Source organism: Oryzias latipes, chromosome 1, assembly GCF_002234675.1.
Source record: "Oryzias latipes chromosome 1, ASM223467v1".
Classification (NCBI taxonomy): Eukaryota; Metazoa; Chordata; class Actinopteri; order Beloniformes; family Adrianichthyidae; genus Oryzias; species Oryzias latipes.
The window spans coordinates 8,815,900-8,834,410 of record NC_019859.2 but is presented as its reverse complement, the minus strand read 5'-3'; the positions used below and the strand labels follow the sequence as shown (position 1 = coordinate 8,834,410).

The 18,511-nt window shown below is 35.9% G+C and overlaps 1 protein-coding gene across 2 annotated transcripts; it reads right to left on the bottom strand.

The window, feature by feature from the left end:
- Positions 1-501: 501 nt before the first annotated feature.
- Positions 502-18,385, bottom strand: LOC101174889 (two pore calcium channel protein 1). Of its 2 annotated transcripts, XM_023955260.1 has the most exons (20): positions 18,287-18,385; positions 17,233-17,382; positions 15,635-15,717; positions 15,426-15,540; positions 13,966-14,094; positions 12,522-12,638; positions 11,475-11,593; positions 10,821-10,922; positions 10,023-10,149; positions 9,422-9,629; positions 8,567-8,711; positions 8,279-8,464; positions 6,688-6,752; positions 5,956-6,043; positions 4,971-5,040; positions 3,860-4,076; positions 3,651-3,741; positions 2,591-2,692; positions 1,131-1,246; positions 502-1,059 (listed from the first exon to the last, which is right to left on the bottom strand). In XM_023955260.1, the coding sequence occupies exons 2-20, from the start codon at positions 17,326-17,328 to the stop codon at positions 920-922; spliced, it is 2,316 nt and encodes a 771-aa protein (XP_023811028.1). In that variant the 5' UTR covers positions 17,329-17,382; positions 18,287-18,385; the 3' UTR covers positions 502-919. The 2 variants fall into 2 exon arrangements, with proteins under 2 accessions (XP_023811028.1, XP_023811027.1); XM_023955259.1 differs by lacking the exon at positions 18,287-18,385 and having other exon boundaries at positions 17,233-17,924.
- Between the last annotated feature and the right edge of the window lie 126 nt (positions 18,386-18,511).

Sequence of the window (18,511 nt, the reverse complement as noted above, 5' to 3'; positions counted from 1 at the left end):
TTTTACTTCACTATTCAAACCTAGGAATTGGTTATAAACTGTATAATTTTGCTAACAAAATTACCAAAACACAAAGCTTGGACTGCTTCATTTGGAGTTGAGCTGTAACTATTTACCTTTATAGTGTGCGTCTACTGATATGCTATTTTTTACCTATACAGGTTATTTAATGCTGTGCTGCAAAAACCTAAATATTAGTGGAAAATTTAGGATTTCTAAGACCTTTCCAAGTTTTTTCATTAATAATTTTATCTGAAACTTTGAAAATCCTGTTTATACCTCACCAATTCTAAATTCAAACACTAGCTGCTGATTTTCAGTGTCTTTTTTTTACTAGTTTGGCTTTTCCTTAAATACTTAAATTTTAGGCTTTCAGTTAACGGCTGCTCCCTTATCAGTAACTTTAAGACTCATTTTTTTTATCAATAATTTACCCATTTTTAAACTAAATCCACTATATCCATGATAAACTAGTTTAAAAAAAAGTTGGACTTTAAATATCTTTATTTTTATTTATATTTATTTTAAATGTAATCATTTCAATCCGTTTGTATACTCAATGGTATTACGTCTTTTAATCTGAAACTTTTACAATCAATAAGCTAAAAAAAACAAAACAACAAAATGATTACTTCAAATTAAAATGGGATACTTTTAGTTGAGAATCAGATAAAGCCTGAAATTTGCTTTTTTTCCTTCTTCTACTGCCATTAAAAATGTCCACCATCAACATCTGTGTAAGTACTCTTTATGTGAAAAACAGTGTTTATCTGTGTGTCCCACAGAAATGCGGCACAAAAATATGAAAAAAAAAATAATACTAGAAATGACCTGATCCAACAGTTGTCCCATTGCACAGGATAAGCGTCAGTATGTTTGGTACAGTATGAGTAAAACTATATAAAAGTGGAAGCTGTTTTCATGCTGGGCCAGAGCCGAACGTTGGGTTTGAAAAGCTCCCAGTGTTCTGAGCTTCAGCCTCGTCGTTCTCCGGCAAATCTTCAGGCGCCAGATCCGCCTCGAAAATCCGCTGCAACAGCGCGTCCACCGTCCGATATCCTGACGTGAAACACAGCCGTGAGTTTTCCCGTCAGGCTGATCCATTCGAGCTGAAAAAGATTCTCACTCACTTTTTGAAGATATTTTAAACACCATGGATGAACGACTTGGGGTTGGAGATTCCTCTGTTCCCAGGTTGTTGTCCATGGTTTCCATGGCGTTCACCAGACTGTTGTCTAACCTTTCCCTGAAAAAGAAAAACAATAATAACTACACTATTTTTGCAGAAGGATGAAAGCAAACTTTGTGATTTTAAAATGATCAGATCTGCGATGCATTTATGGTTCCAAAACTGGGGTTCTCATAGATTCTGATAAAAATTAAATATACAAATGTAGGCCTTTTTTTGCATATTTCCCCCTCTTGATGATATTGAAAAGTGAATCAACTCCAATTTTACTATCTTCTTGTACCATCTTTGACCTGGAATTATTGGCAGCAATTGTTTAACCCATCTGCAGTAACATTAATTTTCCTTATTCTTAGCAGAATTGTTTGTATTTTGAAATTGGAGGGCTTTAAAAACTGCTTTTAAGTCACAAAACAAAGCCTTCGTGCGATTTAGAGCCAAAATCAAAGCAGAACGCTCCAGAACCTTCCTTTTGATCCCGGATCCTGTGTTTGGATTCTGCTCCCTAAACCAGGTGGTCTCCATGCGTTAATCTGATGTTCAAGTTCTGAAATGTTGTTAGTTTAGGTGCAGATTCTTTCAGAAAATTCCTCTTCTGTCTCATTAATCCACACATTTTTTGTCCAAATGTTTTATAGATAATCCAGATGTTTTTGTCAGATTTGAGACAAGTCTTTGTGTTCTTTTTACTCAGCAGTGTCTTCTTCTCTGAACTCTCCTATGGATCACTATTGAATCATGAATTCTGACTTTGACTGAAGCAAGTAGAGCAATATTTTAGGACTAGACAGGATTGAACAGCTTTGTTTGCTTAGGATTTAGCAGAGTTCTCTTTAACCAATTTAACACTTGTTAAATGAAATGGAGCTATCTTTTGTAATATATTTGTATTTCTAAATTTCCTTCTTTTTGTTCCAGGTTTGCTCCATGTGTGGATCTTTGAAGTCCAGAAGGTGAAGAAAGGTCTTTGTGACTCTATTAAGCTGTAAGAAAAAGGTTATTGTATCATCTGTTCTTACTCCTTGGATGCCAACAGATGTTTGACAGTAACCAGCTCTACACATGTGGAGAGGAACTTGTGATCCATCTTTAGGCTATCAGAATAGCTGCAAGGATTTGTGTTGTTATCCATAGACCATCATCTCTTCATCAAAGTGTCACATTTCTGCCTTTAATTGACCACAGTAAGACTAATTTCCCTCAGTCACAACAATAGTTGTAAAAAAAAAACATTTAAGAGAAAAAAAAAACATCAGACAAAAGAAACAACAATGTTTAAAAACAAAACAAAAAATTGATCGTAAATGTGAGTTTAAATCTTCTCAAGGAACAGGAAAGAAAGAAGGCTTTTAATCAACAACACCGGATGTGTATAGATCATGTGTTGTCACGGTAACGTACTGCTCCATAGCAAGGTTGAGCTCCTCGATTTTCTTCTCCAGCGATGTCTGCAGGTCAGAGTACTCCAAGAAGAAGGCCTCAAGCACGAACGCCACAAAGATGCTAAAAGATGAAAGAAAGAAACAGAAAAACCATTAAAGCAGAACAAGGCTGGGGGGGGGGGGGTGTCCTCCGTGATGCTAACACCTTGGATTTTGTGAGAATGACCACAGGAATGTCAAAGCTACAGTTGGTCTAGTCAACGGTGAAACAACATCAGGAGAAATTCTGGAAAAAGAAGCCTTAATACCGAAAAAATGTAAGATTGCAGCAGAGGTGTGGACATTAGCATACATCTAGAAAAAAACAAATTAAAAATAATTCGAAATTTAAAAAAGTAATATTTCTTTAAATTTTGTTGTCCTCTAAATCTGAATGCCCTGTGCAAATCCTGTGTATAACAACCAGAAGACGGCAAGAGATGTCTGGCTGACACAAGTACAGAGTAAAAGTACTTTCTCATAAAAACCATTTACAGGGAAAATATTAGGTGTGGAAAATCAGTCTCCTTTAAGTCTTCTTTGTAGCTTAAAACAAAGACAAAAAACGTTTCACTTTGAGAGAACATATTGGACATTCTTGCTTGTTGCCCGGCCAGTGTATTTTCAAAGTCACAAATACGATCTTTTTCCTGCAGCATTATTTTCTTGTGTTCCTGATTCACAACGATTTCAATAAAGAAATGCTCAGAAATGCATTTTGAATCTAAATTATCTTTAAACACGAGAAAAATGCAAAAGAACTTGTTATAAACACACAAAAAAAACATTTTCAGAAGAGTGGGTCTTTAAATCAAGTAAAGTTTTATTTTGAAATTGATTTTATTGATGGTGAACCAAAAAGGCCAAATTTTGATGAAAATTAGTGAGATTCACCACAGAGAGGTCAACACCATCTGTACAAGCTCAGCTTTGAACCTTTGTTTTTTGACACACAGCAGCTCATTTGTATTCCTAAAAGGAGATTTAAAAAAAGTCCAACCCTCTTCCCTTCATAGTCATTAAGGAGCTCATAAACTTACTTGATGATGATGATGACTACAGTGATATGGAAGATGACGAAGAAGATCCGTGCGGACACGTTTGTGACAGTGACGAAGCCGCTGCTGAGAAGTGGCTCAGTTAAAAAAAACATATGCATCATGAACTGGAGTCAAAGAGGACATTTTAGAGAGTTTGTAAAACCCCTGAGGATGAACAAACTACGTAGAGTGAATTAAAGGAAGGATATCATGCCACTGGTTGACCACAGTGAGCTCCACCAGCAGGACGAAGGACGACACCACGTTGTTGAAGTTGTTCTTGCAGTAGTTGAGATTTGCGAAGGCCGTGCCTTTGAGCAGCGGGTTTCCGCAGTACTGCTTATCAGGGTCGCTGGAGTCGTCGTAAAACTTCACTTTATTCTTGAAAATCTCCATTCCCAGCATGGCAAAGATGTAATACACCACCTGATGAGGTGGAGAACATTAGTGACAACTTCTGATATGAACTACAACTACACTTAATCACCCATGAAATGCACAACTTTGGGTGATTTTCCTTCATTTATCAGAGAAAAAGTAACCGCTGAACTAGGAACACTGTATGCATAAAACATTTTACTTTAATAATTAATAAAATCACTCCAAGAAAAAATAAGGGAGGGCAGATAAAAAAGAAACCAGAAATTTGCAAATAAACATTAGCTGTTTCAGGTCCATTCAAATGGGTCTTTTTGGCAAAGTTTAAAAATAAAAATAAAACACTTTTTTTTTAAGTAAATTATTTTTCAGTGATTAGAAACAGTTAAAATGCTTTTGGGAGCAAGACCCAAACAGCAACATATGCATATAAGCAGCACAGCAGCACATCTATCCGATGTGAAAAATGTTTATGTGTAAGTTTTAATATACACAACAATCTATGCCGTATGTGTAAAAATAATATTTGAACTCAAAAGAACCTATTTCATGATTGCAGTTTGGTTAAAATTTTCTGGAATGATTCATAAAAGCGACTCACAACAAACAAAACATAATACTAATATTTAGTTTCTTTTTAACAATTTTGTTATTTTAGGTTTATTCATAAATGTCATTTTTTGAAAGAGAAACCTAATTTTTTGCCTTTAAAAAAATAACAAAACAGTTAAAAGTACAAGCAATTAAACAAAAAAGCACAGATGGTTATTTGTTGTGTTTTACCAATAGGATTTCTTGTAATTACATACTAAAAGGTAAAAAGAACTGTTTTAAAATAAACTACAACTAAAGTAGCTCCTGTTCCTTCAAAATAAAAATCACGTGTACTTGAAAAAAATCAGAGAAAATTGTGTTCAGGTCAAATTACAGTCAGTTACTCACAACAATGAGCTGTCCAAACGTAAAGATGGCAGGTCCGATCCGGATCAGCGTGTTAATGATTGTGCGGAACCTAACAGACAGAGCAGGTCCACAGTTAGCTTACAAATCTTTAGTTAAAGTCAAACAAAAGTTAAGGGGAAAAAAGCAGGAAGATCTGCACAAAACACACCAGTGAAAACAATACAAAGAAACAATGAAGGACTTTGGCTTTGCTGGAACAGTGAAGTAAAAGTGAAAAGAGATGTATTTATTTATATATTTTAGTTTTTAACCCTTTAACAACGGGGGGGGGGGGGGGTGAATAAAAATAGTTGATTTTCTTTTGTTTATTGCTTTGGGTGAGTAATACACACAATCAATAAATAAAAAATAACACCATTTTGTTAAGCAGGCAGTTAAAGGTTTAACAGGTTCATCAGATGTCACCCCTCTTACCAAAAGAAAATGTTTCCATGGTAACCAGTTTTTAATTAAGCCCCACATCTGGTCCTGAATATGACATAAGCCTGGAAACATTTGAAGTTGCAGTTTCTTCAAAATACCACTAGAGGCTGTTAAAATAGGCTATTTCTCATCGATTTTCATGTTAAAAAGACTGATTTTACACCAAAGATTACTTATTTAGCCTTTTTTAACAATCAAAGTGGAGTCAGTTCACCTGATAACCACTAGGTGCCTGGTCACACAGTCCAGCAAATCCACAACACAACAAATTCACAGCAGTGAAAAAATACTCTGACTTGTTACTCAAGACAACTGGTAGTGAAAAGGCTTTGATATTTCAATTAATCTAATTTCTCACTTAGACTTGAAATCAAAATGTTCAAAAAACAGTCAGGAAAATTGGCCCCAATAAAAACCAATGGGTGAGATCTCTGTTGTCTCTCTGCCTCTGGTTGTTGATTTGGACTGGGCTGGAGCTCAGCGGATGCCTTCCTGCTGCAGATATGTTTGCATTATTTAGTTTTAATGAGTGCATTTCCACCTCTGGATGTTGTCCACCACCCGGACCAGCCGGAGGACTCGCAGGATGAAGACAATGTCCAGGATCTGGCGGCTGGTGTATTCCCCCGCTGCATCAAAACAGAAAATCCAATTAACAAAAGATTATTCATTCCATTTATATTCCAAATGTCTAAAAATGTCTGGATGTGAACACCAAAATATATGTTGCATTTACATAAATGAATTTATCCTTAAATACTCATCAAATTACCCTTTGATCAGTATAGACTTATTCTATGTGGCTTAATGTAAAACAGGCAAAGTGTTTTTAGGTTGTGAAGGTTTAGTTTTTCAACAGTACTGAACACATTTTGGCAATGGTGACATAATAAAACCGTAGGAGAAACACAAAAAGCTTAAACAATTTCCTATGTAGATAAAGTCAACTCAGCGAGTCCGGGAGACTTGCTTTTTTATCATCCCAACTTTAAATCAAGATGTTGCATTTTATGCTGCAGCAATTTAATTTTGACTAGTAAAAGGAACAATCTGAATTATTGTTTTTATCTATTTCTTATATTCATGTTAATAGGAAGTGTGTACTGTTGTCATTGCAGCAATAAAGGGGCGGAGCCATTGAGTCATTGTAATTGTAAAACGGTAAGTAATTTAGGGGAAATGATCATATATAGTTAATTTTCTGATTATTTAATGAATAATTTATAGATGTTGGCACATCGATGGCAAAAGGGATGGTAAAATAAGAACTTACATGATCCCAAGGCGGAGTTTACGCTGGTGGCAATGAGAGCAGAGACGACAATGATGGTGTCAAACCTAAACAAAGACATTTTTTAACACTAAATAATTTTACAGCATTAGGATTAAAGAAATTCAAACTATTATATTAAACGTTTAAGGTGACAAAACATAGGAGTTTTGAACTACAGAAATCTTCCAGAAAACCTTCAAAAAACAAACAAGACTTTATTCCCCTCAATAAGACTTTAAACTGTAACAATGAAAACAAATGAATAGAAACGTTTGTATAATTTTAACCAATCTTAAAGGATTAACAAGAGTTCTGTTCATCATAATTGATTTTTCTTTTCTTTTTCAAATTGGATTTTATTTTATGTTATTGCAGGGCAGCCAGCAACTAATTCAAATGGGGGGAAAAACATGCACCCTGGCCACATGCTGCAAAAAATAAATAAAATAAAACAAAATAATTAAACTTAACTAAAATGAGAAAGAAAAAGAAAAATGTCCAATTTTTTTAAAAAAAAGGCCTTACTTATTTCTGTTTTTGCATAATATTTCATGAGTGATGTTTATCTAACGCACTAATGCCTTGATTGAATGGACTTTTTGAGTTAGGAACTTTTTTTTTAAATCATGATTTAATTTTCTTTATTAATATAAGCCATAGAATAAACAGTGAGATGTTTTGCTTGATTGCAGTAGCCACTAAAATGTAATACTTCTGAAAGAAAAAAAATGTTTTGTATGATTTTTGTTTTTTTTACCTCCTCAATAGCACACACAAAGACATTACAATTCTTAAAACTTTCTGCCTTAAACATCCCAACAAACTGGTCTACATTTAGGAAAGTAGCAGATAACAGCTTAGACTCTTGCAATCTTTGATGTTAAAGGCAGGTATTCTGTGCAGATGCAACACAATCAAACTGTTTAAGAGGAAAAGTTAACAACGATGGTGGTTTTGCGGGAAGATTTCGCGAGCATTTATTTAGGACAGGAAGTGTGTTTTTGTGGTCATGTCATTGCAGCTGTTTGACACAGCAGCTTTTCAAGTCTAGCGGGAGAGTGTCTACTCTGAAACCGGTAGGTTGTAGGTTCACATCCATGATCAGTTCATACCAAAAATTCTAAAAATAGAACACAGAACCTCACTGCTTAACACTGAAGACTATGGTGTTGGATTGGAAGGGTTAAACCGCCAAATGGCTCCTGTGTCTGCAGCTCAACGCTCGTCCAGGAAATGGATTCAAATATGAGAACAAACCCAGGTGTGTGAAAACTGCTGACAACAGATGGAACTTTACAAAAATACTTTCCTAAACCTCTAAATCTGTCTTTATTTCCTGAATCTCTGCAGCACAAGTTTGTGATCCAATCCAGCCGACTCTTTTGAGGAGCTAAAACGCTTTAAAACTTTACTTGGAGCAACACAACAGCCACAAGAAGAGCAAAAACAACCCTGGAAAAGACAAATAAAACAATGAAGCTCTGTTCATTTGAGAATACGCTAAGCCAAAGACATCATTTGAAACAAAAGAGCTTAAAAAAAAAGAACTGTTCTTAAAGCTTTCAGACAAAATTCAAAGATCATTCCTCACCAGTTCCAGAAGTTGTGTCTGGAGAAAAAAGCTCTTGGCTCAAACACATAGAGCTTCAATAGGATCTCCAGCAGGTACAGAGTCAGGAAAACCCATTCAGAGTTGGAGATCAAAGGGTTCTTCTCATCCAGACCGATAAACACGGTATTCACGAGGATAATGAGGTCAAAAGCGATCACAAAGCCCCTAAAGAAGACAAAAGCATTAACACGTCAGAGTTGTCTTTTTAAAGGAAACAGATCAATTTAAATGTTTAAGGCACACAAAAAAAAAAACTCCTCGGCTTACCGATGTTGGACAACTTTGCAAACGAAGCGGCTTGGAGCAGACTGGTAGAAGTTGGGGAATAAATTCAGGAAGGGGTGCGATCGAGGCTTAAGAGCGATCACCTCAATGTTGAGGAGGTCAGCGAGCTGAATAAAAGCCACTTTATCTGTTCACCAAAATCAACAAAGAGCAGTCTAAGACACAAAATGTACCACACCAGAACAAGGAAGATCATTTAAATGCATTACATGCAGACCATGTTCCGTGGACATGTCTGCCGGGGGTCATTTATAAATACAGTAGTCCATCGCAGGTTTTTTAAAGACAATTTTGCTTTTTTTTTTATATAAATCTCTTATCAGATCTTTGTTTTCATTCTATAAAATTGGACTTCTTTGTCTAAGAAGACTTATACTTGACAATGCTTGTTTGAGAAAAGTGTGTCGTGAGGACATTTACAGCCTGAAAACACCTATGAGAATTGTAAAAAAATAAAAATAAAAACGACTGCTTCACAGGTTATTTTTAGAATGCAACACAATAAACAAGGGAGCACTATAGTTCAAAGTACAAGTATTAGGGTTAACCACTGAGAAGGTGTGAATTCTTAAAAGTTCTTAATCTAAATCTAAAGTAATATGATATATTTATTTGTATTAATCTAGGTTAGGAGATGCATACATTATTTACTATAGTTGAAACCAGACTAAAAATGGACAGTCACTGACCCAAACACACCTCTAGTTCTCAGGGTTCAAACCAGCACTGTTTAATGATGGTGATGGGTCCTTAAATGCACCATTTCAGGAAAGTTAAAACACACATTATGAAGATGCATCATGGCTTCACACCACATTTTCTTTGAGGACGACTTACCAAGGAAGCCCTGGTTTTTGTCGTCGCAGACACTCCATATCAGCTGTCTGCGAGCACTGCACAGGTTGGGCTGCACCAGCGGGATGAGCTGGTTCCAGTTGTTCCTGGTCACCACAGGTTGACCGCCTTCTTCCCTCTGCTCCTGCAGAACTGCGAATGCCCGCACCATTTTGTGCCTTTTGGCCCTGACCAGCTGCCGTACCTCTTCCTGGACAACAACGGAATTGCTCACGTTTTAGCTCAGAATCTCTTTTGCATTTATTCCTTTTACTATCTGTGCAATTAGAGCCCAAACATTTGGACATAAAAAAGATTTTAAAATAAAAAAACTTGTATTTTGTATGGTTTTGGAAAAAAATGTGCAGGCGCACAATTTATAGGGTAAACGTTCCTTACATTTTTGAAAAGTAAAAGATCAAAAAACAAGAAGATGAAGAAACAAGAACCATAAAACAATAAGAGCAAGTGCCAAAGAAGTTTTTTTTTTTAGAAGTGCAAATCAAGGAGAAAAAAACAGGAAAAACAGGAGCAATAAGAGGAAAAGGCGGAACATAAACTGTAAAACATGAAGATAAGAATCTTGGCAGCCTAAAAGCTTTACCTTTAGGTATTTTTTATAGTTGTTGTAAACCACAGCCAAGAAAACGGACATAAAAATGTAAGTGTTGATGAGGATGTACAAGATGAAGAATATGGCAAAACCAACGTTGGCGTTGTACGCTGGCATCCTGTGGAAAAAAAGCGAGAAAGATGAAAAGAGGAAGAAGGGTGAAAGGATTTTAAAACAGCTCGTTACATTTCTAACGCTTTCTTTCACACGGAGACAAAACACTGTTAACGTCCACATGATAGGATCTTGAGAAAATACTTGATTGTGTTTAGAAACATTCTAAGCAAAGTGACGACTGCACGTTAGACTGCAGTCAAAGTCTGGCTATGGGGTTGTGTTCAAACCCCACACATGGTACAAAAACACAAAAATCTGAGTTAGCTGTGCAGTGCTTCCTTCCCTAATTCCCCAGCACTGCGGAAACGACTTGATTTTGTGTTGGTACGTATCTCTTTCTGACTATACTCTGAACCTCTAATGATTACAATAAACTAAGCAGACCACCGAGGGCAGTAAAGCTATAAAATGGTGGTATCCGAATTCATTTAGTGAAATTTGTACATTTTCTTTTAATTTTTTTTTCTGTTAAGTTTTGCAAATGGAAATTTTTATGATTGTTTTTACGTTCTCAGAAGATGTTTATATCAGGCAGCAGTGGATGCAGTTTCTTGTGTTCTATAAATACATAAATATATGAAAATTACTTTGAGATCATTTTTAAATCTACAAAAAAAAGACATTTTTAGATCTGAATGTTGTATGGAGAAGGTTTTATTTGTGAGTCCTTACATGACGTCAGGGCTGTTGGCTGTGGTGACGAGGACGTACAGATCAAAGACTATATCCATGTAGTTTGTAAAGTACGGCTTTCCATAAATGGTCTTCAGATCTCTGTGGAGAAAACATCAGATGAAGCAAAACAAACTTAAATCAAGACGTATAAAACATTTTGATTTCCTAAATTCAAACTTGAATCCTACTTAAGAAATGTAGCCGTTAGGAACGCAACTTTAAACTTTTTCTTTTAAATAGACCATAAGAATGAAAGAAAAAGTTCAATTTCTGAAAGTTTAATAGTTTAGAAAATATGTTCTTTAGTGTGGCCATGGCAACCAGAGTTTGTCACAATGTGTAAACTGCAAGGTACATACTCTTCAGAAAATAGGTCATCTGTAAAAAGATAAAAAAAAATATTTTATGCCGATGATACCACATTTTAAGCTTTTCAATGCATGGAAGGAAATTAAATACAACTTCTAAAGGATTGCATCTACAAACAACATCCAAAATACAATCTTTGGCAACCTCATACTGAAGGCTCTCTAACAGTTAAAAAAAACACAAACATTTAAGTGGCACACACTTTATCTGATCAACGTAAAATTAAAAATAAACTGAGCTAAATGCGCGTTGGAATGACAACAGGAAAGGCTGTGGTCTCACCGTTTGCCCAGCAGCTTAAGAGCCATGAGGGAGAACAGCAGGATGCTGAACATGAAGAGCAGGAAGACGTAGAAGATCTGAGGAAGAGCGTTCCGGATGCTCCTGAACGCTCGACGGAGCTGAACATAATCAAACACACAAACTCAACCTTATGCTCCTCTTCTCAGGAGACGCACGTGCTCCCTCGACATTCACACAAACTAATGAGACGTTCAGGCACCAGCAGCCAGGAAAAACAAAGCTCCCAGCGTCTCTAAAAGTGTTTTGTTAACTTTTGAAAAGAAGAATAAAACTAAAAATGCTGCTTAAATTAAGAAGTTTATGCAAACAATGCAGAGCTATGAATTTGTATTTTTTTTTCCCTTTTCCTTTTCTGTAATTATTATTTTTCCATATTGAACAACTGTTTAGGGTTAGATTTCAGTCTAAACTTTGACTTTATTATTCTAGAACTTCCGTTGTTCTGCTGCAAGATTCAGGCATCCTCCCGCTTTGGCTCATAAATCAATGCAGAATTTTCTCCTTCAGTATCTTCTGGTGGAAAACAGAATTCAGAAATGGCAAAAATTCTAGCCCACACCATCACACTACCACCACCACAACGGATTGTTGCTCCGAAAATGCCAGAGAGATCTTTTGTCTCGTTACAGTGAGCTCTAGAGTTCTACTTGCTCTGTATTTTCTCTTTGAACTCTCAAATGGGTCCATTTTTGTCAGAAGGGATTGTTGAATCATGAAGTCTGACTTTCAGTAAGCCAAGTGAGATCTGTGCTTAATTTTAAGTTCTTCTGCTTGTTCAATGACCTCTCTGGAGAGACCTTGATGAGCTCTTGGACTCATTTTTGGTTGATCACTCCTCAGAAAGTTGATGAAGACTCACTGTGGTTCTCTGGAGTCCAAAAGGTGCAGAAATATATTTCTAACTCTTTCATACTTGCATCAATTATTATTATTATTATTTAACCAGTGGAAATTTTTAAGCACAATACAGTCATTCTCTCCAAGGTTGATCCTGACCTGGTGATTGCACTTTACACAGAAACTCACCTGCCGTCCTTCTGTCACGTTGATCAACAGCAGCGGTCGCAGGACTCTGGACCAGCGGACGCCGTAACAGTCCGCAGCTTTCAGGGCACCATAGATGACCATGTCAGTCAAGGTGAGCTGCACACAGAAGAACAGAGGCATTCAGAACAAATCCTGGGGGTTAAAAGAAAATACATTTTAAATGTTTTCAAATGCCGGGATTCTTGTTCTGTTTTTACAAATAGCTATAATATTAAGATAAATTTGAACTAGTTTAATACAGAATTATCAAAATTCACATTGAAACTAATTTTTGCAGGTAGAGAGAAATTTAATTAACTTCTTAAGGATTATTTTATGAGCATAGAATAAACAACAAATCTGTCTTCCCTTAAAATATGAACTGAAGTCTAAAAACATAAAAGAATTGGAGGATGAATAGTCCAATTATTTAAAAAAAATTGAAAAATGATTTTTAAAATGTTATATTTATCAGTTAAAATTTGTTTTGAAATGTTATATTTGGGCAACGTTTTGCCTAAATATGCAAAAAATAATAATCATGAAAATGCAAAAAGGTTTGTCTGACTCAAAAAACAAATTTGAGATTAGTTGAGTCTAAATGAAAAAAGTGGAAAAATATTAACAAATAAATATTTTTAAAAACTTGTTTTTCTAGAAAAAGGAAGAAAATATTCTAAATAGTTTTAAAAGGAAAAACTATTGCAAATAAAAATGTACAAATACTTTTGTACATTTTGCTGTCTACATTTTTTTGTAAATATTCATAAAGTTAATGTATTTATTTTACATAGAATACAGCCTCAGTTTACAATACATATTTTCTTTCTTATTTAAAAAAAAACTAAAAAAAATGCAATTATTTTAAAAAGTTAACAATTTATCAGGAATCAGTTTTGCAATTTTAACTCTAAAACAATCTGAATTTACCGTGTCAACTTTCATTTAACATTTATTTTAAGTTTTTCAGCAAAGCAACCAAATTTAACACAAATAAACAACTATTCATGGCAGATTCTCAACAAATGTTGCAGAAAGTGAAGCATTTCTCATCTATCTCATCCAGTTTGAGCCTTCAGGAAGCTTCTCCTCTTTAAAGGTGCTGACGAGGCAGCAGCTCAGGCTAAAGTCTGTTTCCCAACAGCAGCAGAAAGTTTTCTCAGCATATTCTGGCTGGACAGGAACTCTGCTCAGCAAACTGCAGCAAATTCAGCATTTGCTCCCAAAACAAGGAAGTCCAGATGCAACCAGTTCAGAACAGAACAAGCAACACTGATGCCCGAGTTACTTAGTGAAACAACTAATAATGATTAAAGTTTTAAAAATGTATAATGTAATTACTTAAAGCGGGAGGTCACTGCAGAAATTCTATGAAAACATTAGTTAGTGCTCCTCCCCCTTACAGCTATGCCCCTCCCACAGTAGTGATGGCCGACCCTCTTACCACCAGCGTGGCGATGATGCAGAGGTTTTTGGGGTCCTTCCAGAACTTGTCTCGAGGGATCACCTTAGCATAGTGACCCATTCGTAGGGTGAAGGCGAGCAAACAGAAGAGCTCTACGAGCATGGTGGCCTGTGGAGGACAAAACACATCATTACAAAGATAGCATAACAACTAACCGACCTTTCAAAGACAGCTTTGAATCCATCAATAGGCTTGAAGATCCACTCTGATTAAAAAGGAAAAAAGCATCTTTTGTGTTTTTATTATGTTTTGTGGCATTTTTCTGATGGAGGACAAATTTCCGAGTATTTCTTTATTCAAATTGTTGTGAAACAGGAGCAGATCAAAAATTTAAAAAGAAAAATGCTTTGAAAAAAAGAACACATTTGTTTTGTAGAAAATAAAATGGGCAGGCCACAAGCTCCCTGCTCTGCTCTATTCTAATGCATCCACCTGTAGACAAATAAATCCATGTGGGTCTTTGTTGTCCTCGTCTAAGCTGGCATCTGGCTCACAACTGTACGGCAAAATGGCTCCAATATTGCTCGCCATTTTTGTTGCACCTGTTATGTTAGGTTGGTGGTGTCAGGGGCTGTAAGCTAGCAGGAGAGTGGGTAAAAAGAGGGAAAGAGGGGCGAACATTCCCACCCACAACTCGAAGGCAAACTTCTAATAAACGGCCGCTCTCCAGAAACTATGTCCTAGAAAACAACACAGGTTTTGGTCCAATACCAAGAACAGCAGAAACATAATGAAAAGAACACTAACTTAGATCAAAAGATGATTGGGGTGAGTCTTTAAGCCATCTCAAAATGTTCTCCATTTATTTTCTACCATAAGGACCACAGATGTCAGCTGATCCCTATGTAATAACTTTTAAAGGCCTATACCATGCAAAAATCAATTTTAAGCTTTTAAGTGTAATTTAATGTTCATTCCTCATGAAAAGAAATCCAAAAGTGGCATTTTGATCCATTCACACACTTCCTCTAGTATTCCTCTAAAAACATGCCCTCTGAGAGCATCAGCACCTCCCAGCCCACAAAAACGAGCGGGTTCTCACGAGCCGACATGATTATTAGAATTTAGGTTATTTGGATTTTTTTTTGGCGGTCTAAACTGGATTTGCTAAGATAAAAATGGTTGCAGAGATCAGTGAGGTAACTCTCAATGACACATTAGATCAAGGCTTTCTTTTTGTTTAACCACAATTGCATAATTGCTAACTGTATATTAGAAACCAGAGAAACCAGAAAACCAGACTGGCCATTGACTGGCAGCAATCTCAGAGCTCCAGCTTTCCCAAAACAAATAAAACCGTCTTCCATTGTGCTTCATTTCATCCAACCAACATGTAAACGCAGCATAAAGCACGGAGATGACAGAGGAAGAGTTTTGAAACCAGAAATGCACTCCACCCGATTGGAAACCTTTTGTGTTTTAAAACATTGGCATCGTACCCACGTGGGCAGCGGGAGGACAGCCGGCTCCTCAAAGATGGCCAGAGACAAGTTGAGCACGATGAAGAAGTAGAGGAGCACCTTAAGGATCCAGTGATGGTAGAGCAGATAGAGCCTGCACATACAGAAGTGAGGAGCGGCTGTAACTTCATGCAGCTTCAATGTAGAATAAAACAAAAACCAAAGCAGGTAAAGAGGTGAGATCTCACCTGACAGCTTGAGGGGAAGTGTCAAAGTAGATGTTCCTGTTGTACTGAGCATCTGACACGTAAATGGCAGCCAACTCAAAGTCCTGAAACACAAGTAGCATAAAGTGACCAACTGAAATAGGACAAATACGGCCATATACATATATGTTTTGGCTACAATATAGCCAAAACAGGAACTAACTTCTTTTATAAAAAGTCATTTTAATATCTATTGTATTTTGTTCTTTAAAAGTTTAAAGGAAAAAAAAGAAGCATTACCGATAAAAACCTGCTAACACACAATTTTAGTGTCAACATGCCATATTGTAAAATCCGGGTCTTAACATATTTTATCTATATTCTTTTTATTATTTTAAAGTAGAAAAGTTAATTTGTGCTATTGCTAGTAGACATGCAAACAGGAAATGCACAACTAGAAATGATGTACTCCGAAAAAGAAGCTGGAAAACAGAAAAAGAGGAAAAAATGATCATTTCTGAAGAAAGACAATATTAAAATATGTATGTATGTGTGTGTGTGTGTGTGTGTGTGTGTGTGTGTGTGTATATATATATATATATATATATATATATATATATATATATATATATATATATATATATATATATATATATATATATATATATATATATATATATATATATATATATATATATATAACATCCGTCTGTTTTCTAGGACATCGTTTAAACAGAGCAGAAGGAGTTATTAAGAAATTCCACTCTGGTTTGTGGGTGGGACACCCCCCGCCATTCCCTTGTCACTGCCGAGAGCTCTCTGTTTACGTGCTAGCTTACAGCTCCTAACACCCCCCAACCTAACATGAGAGGTGTAATATTAAAAAAAAATCTAGCAATATTTAATTTATTTATATATATATATATATTTAATTTATTTATATATATATATATTGTGTGTGGGGGGGGGTCCTCCGTCACAAAAATGCCGCTAAAGCATTTAAAAAAAAAAAAAAACGTAAGTCTTAAAAGTATATTCCTGTTTTGAATTAAATACATTTCTGTGAAATATAAATATAAATGTGTTCTTTACCTATACCCATTCATTTCTGAGGTAATTGATTAACCGGAAGTGCCTAATGATATAATTTAGTGAGGGCGGGGCTTAACGCGTGTTTCTTTATCAGAAGCTCCGCCTCTCATGTGCAAAAGCGAATTCTAATATTTGCCGATTTTTCCTAACATCATTTCACAGTTTATGTCTTGTTTTACAGAGAATATGCAAACTAAAAACCTATTTAAATTTTCAGATAGGCTGTATTTTTTTAAAAATGTTTTGTGGTGAAAACTTTTGTTTTTAAATTGGGAAAAATATTGCACTTGTGTTAAACTGCATGGTAACACGAAAATGAGCACAATGATATTTATCAAGTTATTTTATTTAAAGAAAAATGTACTTTAATGTAATTTGTGAGCTGAAAGTTTCTGATGAAGCGTCTTGAGATGATCGTTTTATGAGGCTGAAGGCGCAGGAGTCCAGCAGTTTACAGCTGTCATGTGGCTGAAATGTTTCTTTAAAGCAAAAGAAAAGAAAAGAAAAGCCCTGAAAGGAGGAATCTGCTCGTCTCTTTAGTCTCTTACCTCCCTGGTTTTCGCAGCATTCCCTCCGTTTGGAATCCGTTTTCCTCCTGCAGACTCGTCAGGAATGTTTTCCTTCTCCTTTGCTGGCTCTGACATTTCTGCGCAACACGGTTCTTCCCAAAACTTCGGAGCTCTTCAAAAGTTTCCAAACTTTTAGGGGTTGTGTTGTGTGTCCGGAGGATGAAGAACAGATTTTCACGCTTCTTGTTGACATTTACTGATAAAAAAGTAGCCATCCATCTTCCGGGAAACGCATTAGAGGTTTTCCTGTGTGCTGCAAAGCCACTTGGTAAACTTCTGTCATCCCAACTTCAGACTGTCTCTCCTATATTCAGGGTTTCTGTTAGCGCTGCTCTAATAAACCACCAACTCAGTTGCTTTAAATTGCCGCCGGAAACGAGGACGTTAAAGGCAACGTGGTTTGATTCTTTCAACTTTTAGATGTAAAAAATGTTAGATTAAAAGAAACACGTTAGCATAATATTTACAGTCTTTGACATGTAACAAGTTTCGAACACTATAAGTCACCAAAATATCTTTGTTTTGTTTTTTTCTCTCTGCTACGTGTTACTATAGGTCAAACTTATTTTTCTCCTGATTTCAATCTGACACCATGAAGGCATCACAAGCAATCATGTGACTCGCAGCTGCAGAATAACGGAAATTTATAGAAGCGATGTTTGGAGTCATTTCAGACAAAACATACCGGTAAAATGAGTATGATTAATGCTAAACTCAAATCCGGAAGATGAAAACCTTCATATCTAGACATTTGAATCAAATCAATAAAGTTTATACCAAACAAGGCCACAGTTTTTTGAAAACTATCAAAACATTAACAGTGAAATCTGAATCTAAATTAATTTGTCATTATTTTATGAAGTGTCTGATGTACATAGAAAATATCACCTAAGTTAATGGTGAGAGTGAATATTTAATTTCATTCTATATTTTAGAGTGTTGTTGCTTGGTTCCCCTTTACTCTGTTCCAATTCTGTTTCAAGATTTAGATATTAATTTAGTTCATATTTATTTAAGTAATGTCTTGACTTACGTGCCCGTATTTTTTGTATTCTTCTTCTTTTTTTCTCCAGCTTGAGTCTTTTTCCTGTATGTTTTCTCATAACTCCCACCTTCAGATTGAAGTCTTCACTGACCCAACCCTCTGCTTTCACTCAGACTTGGGACCGGGTGTTTGGCAAAATCACCAGAAAGCGCCCCCACGTGGTTGAGTTGATTTACAGCACCTAGTATTCCCAGGTACATCCACTTACTTGAG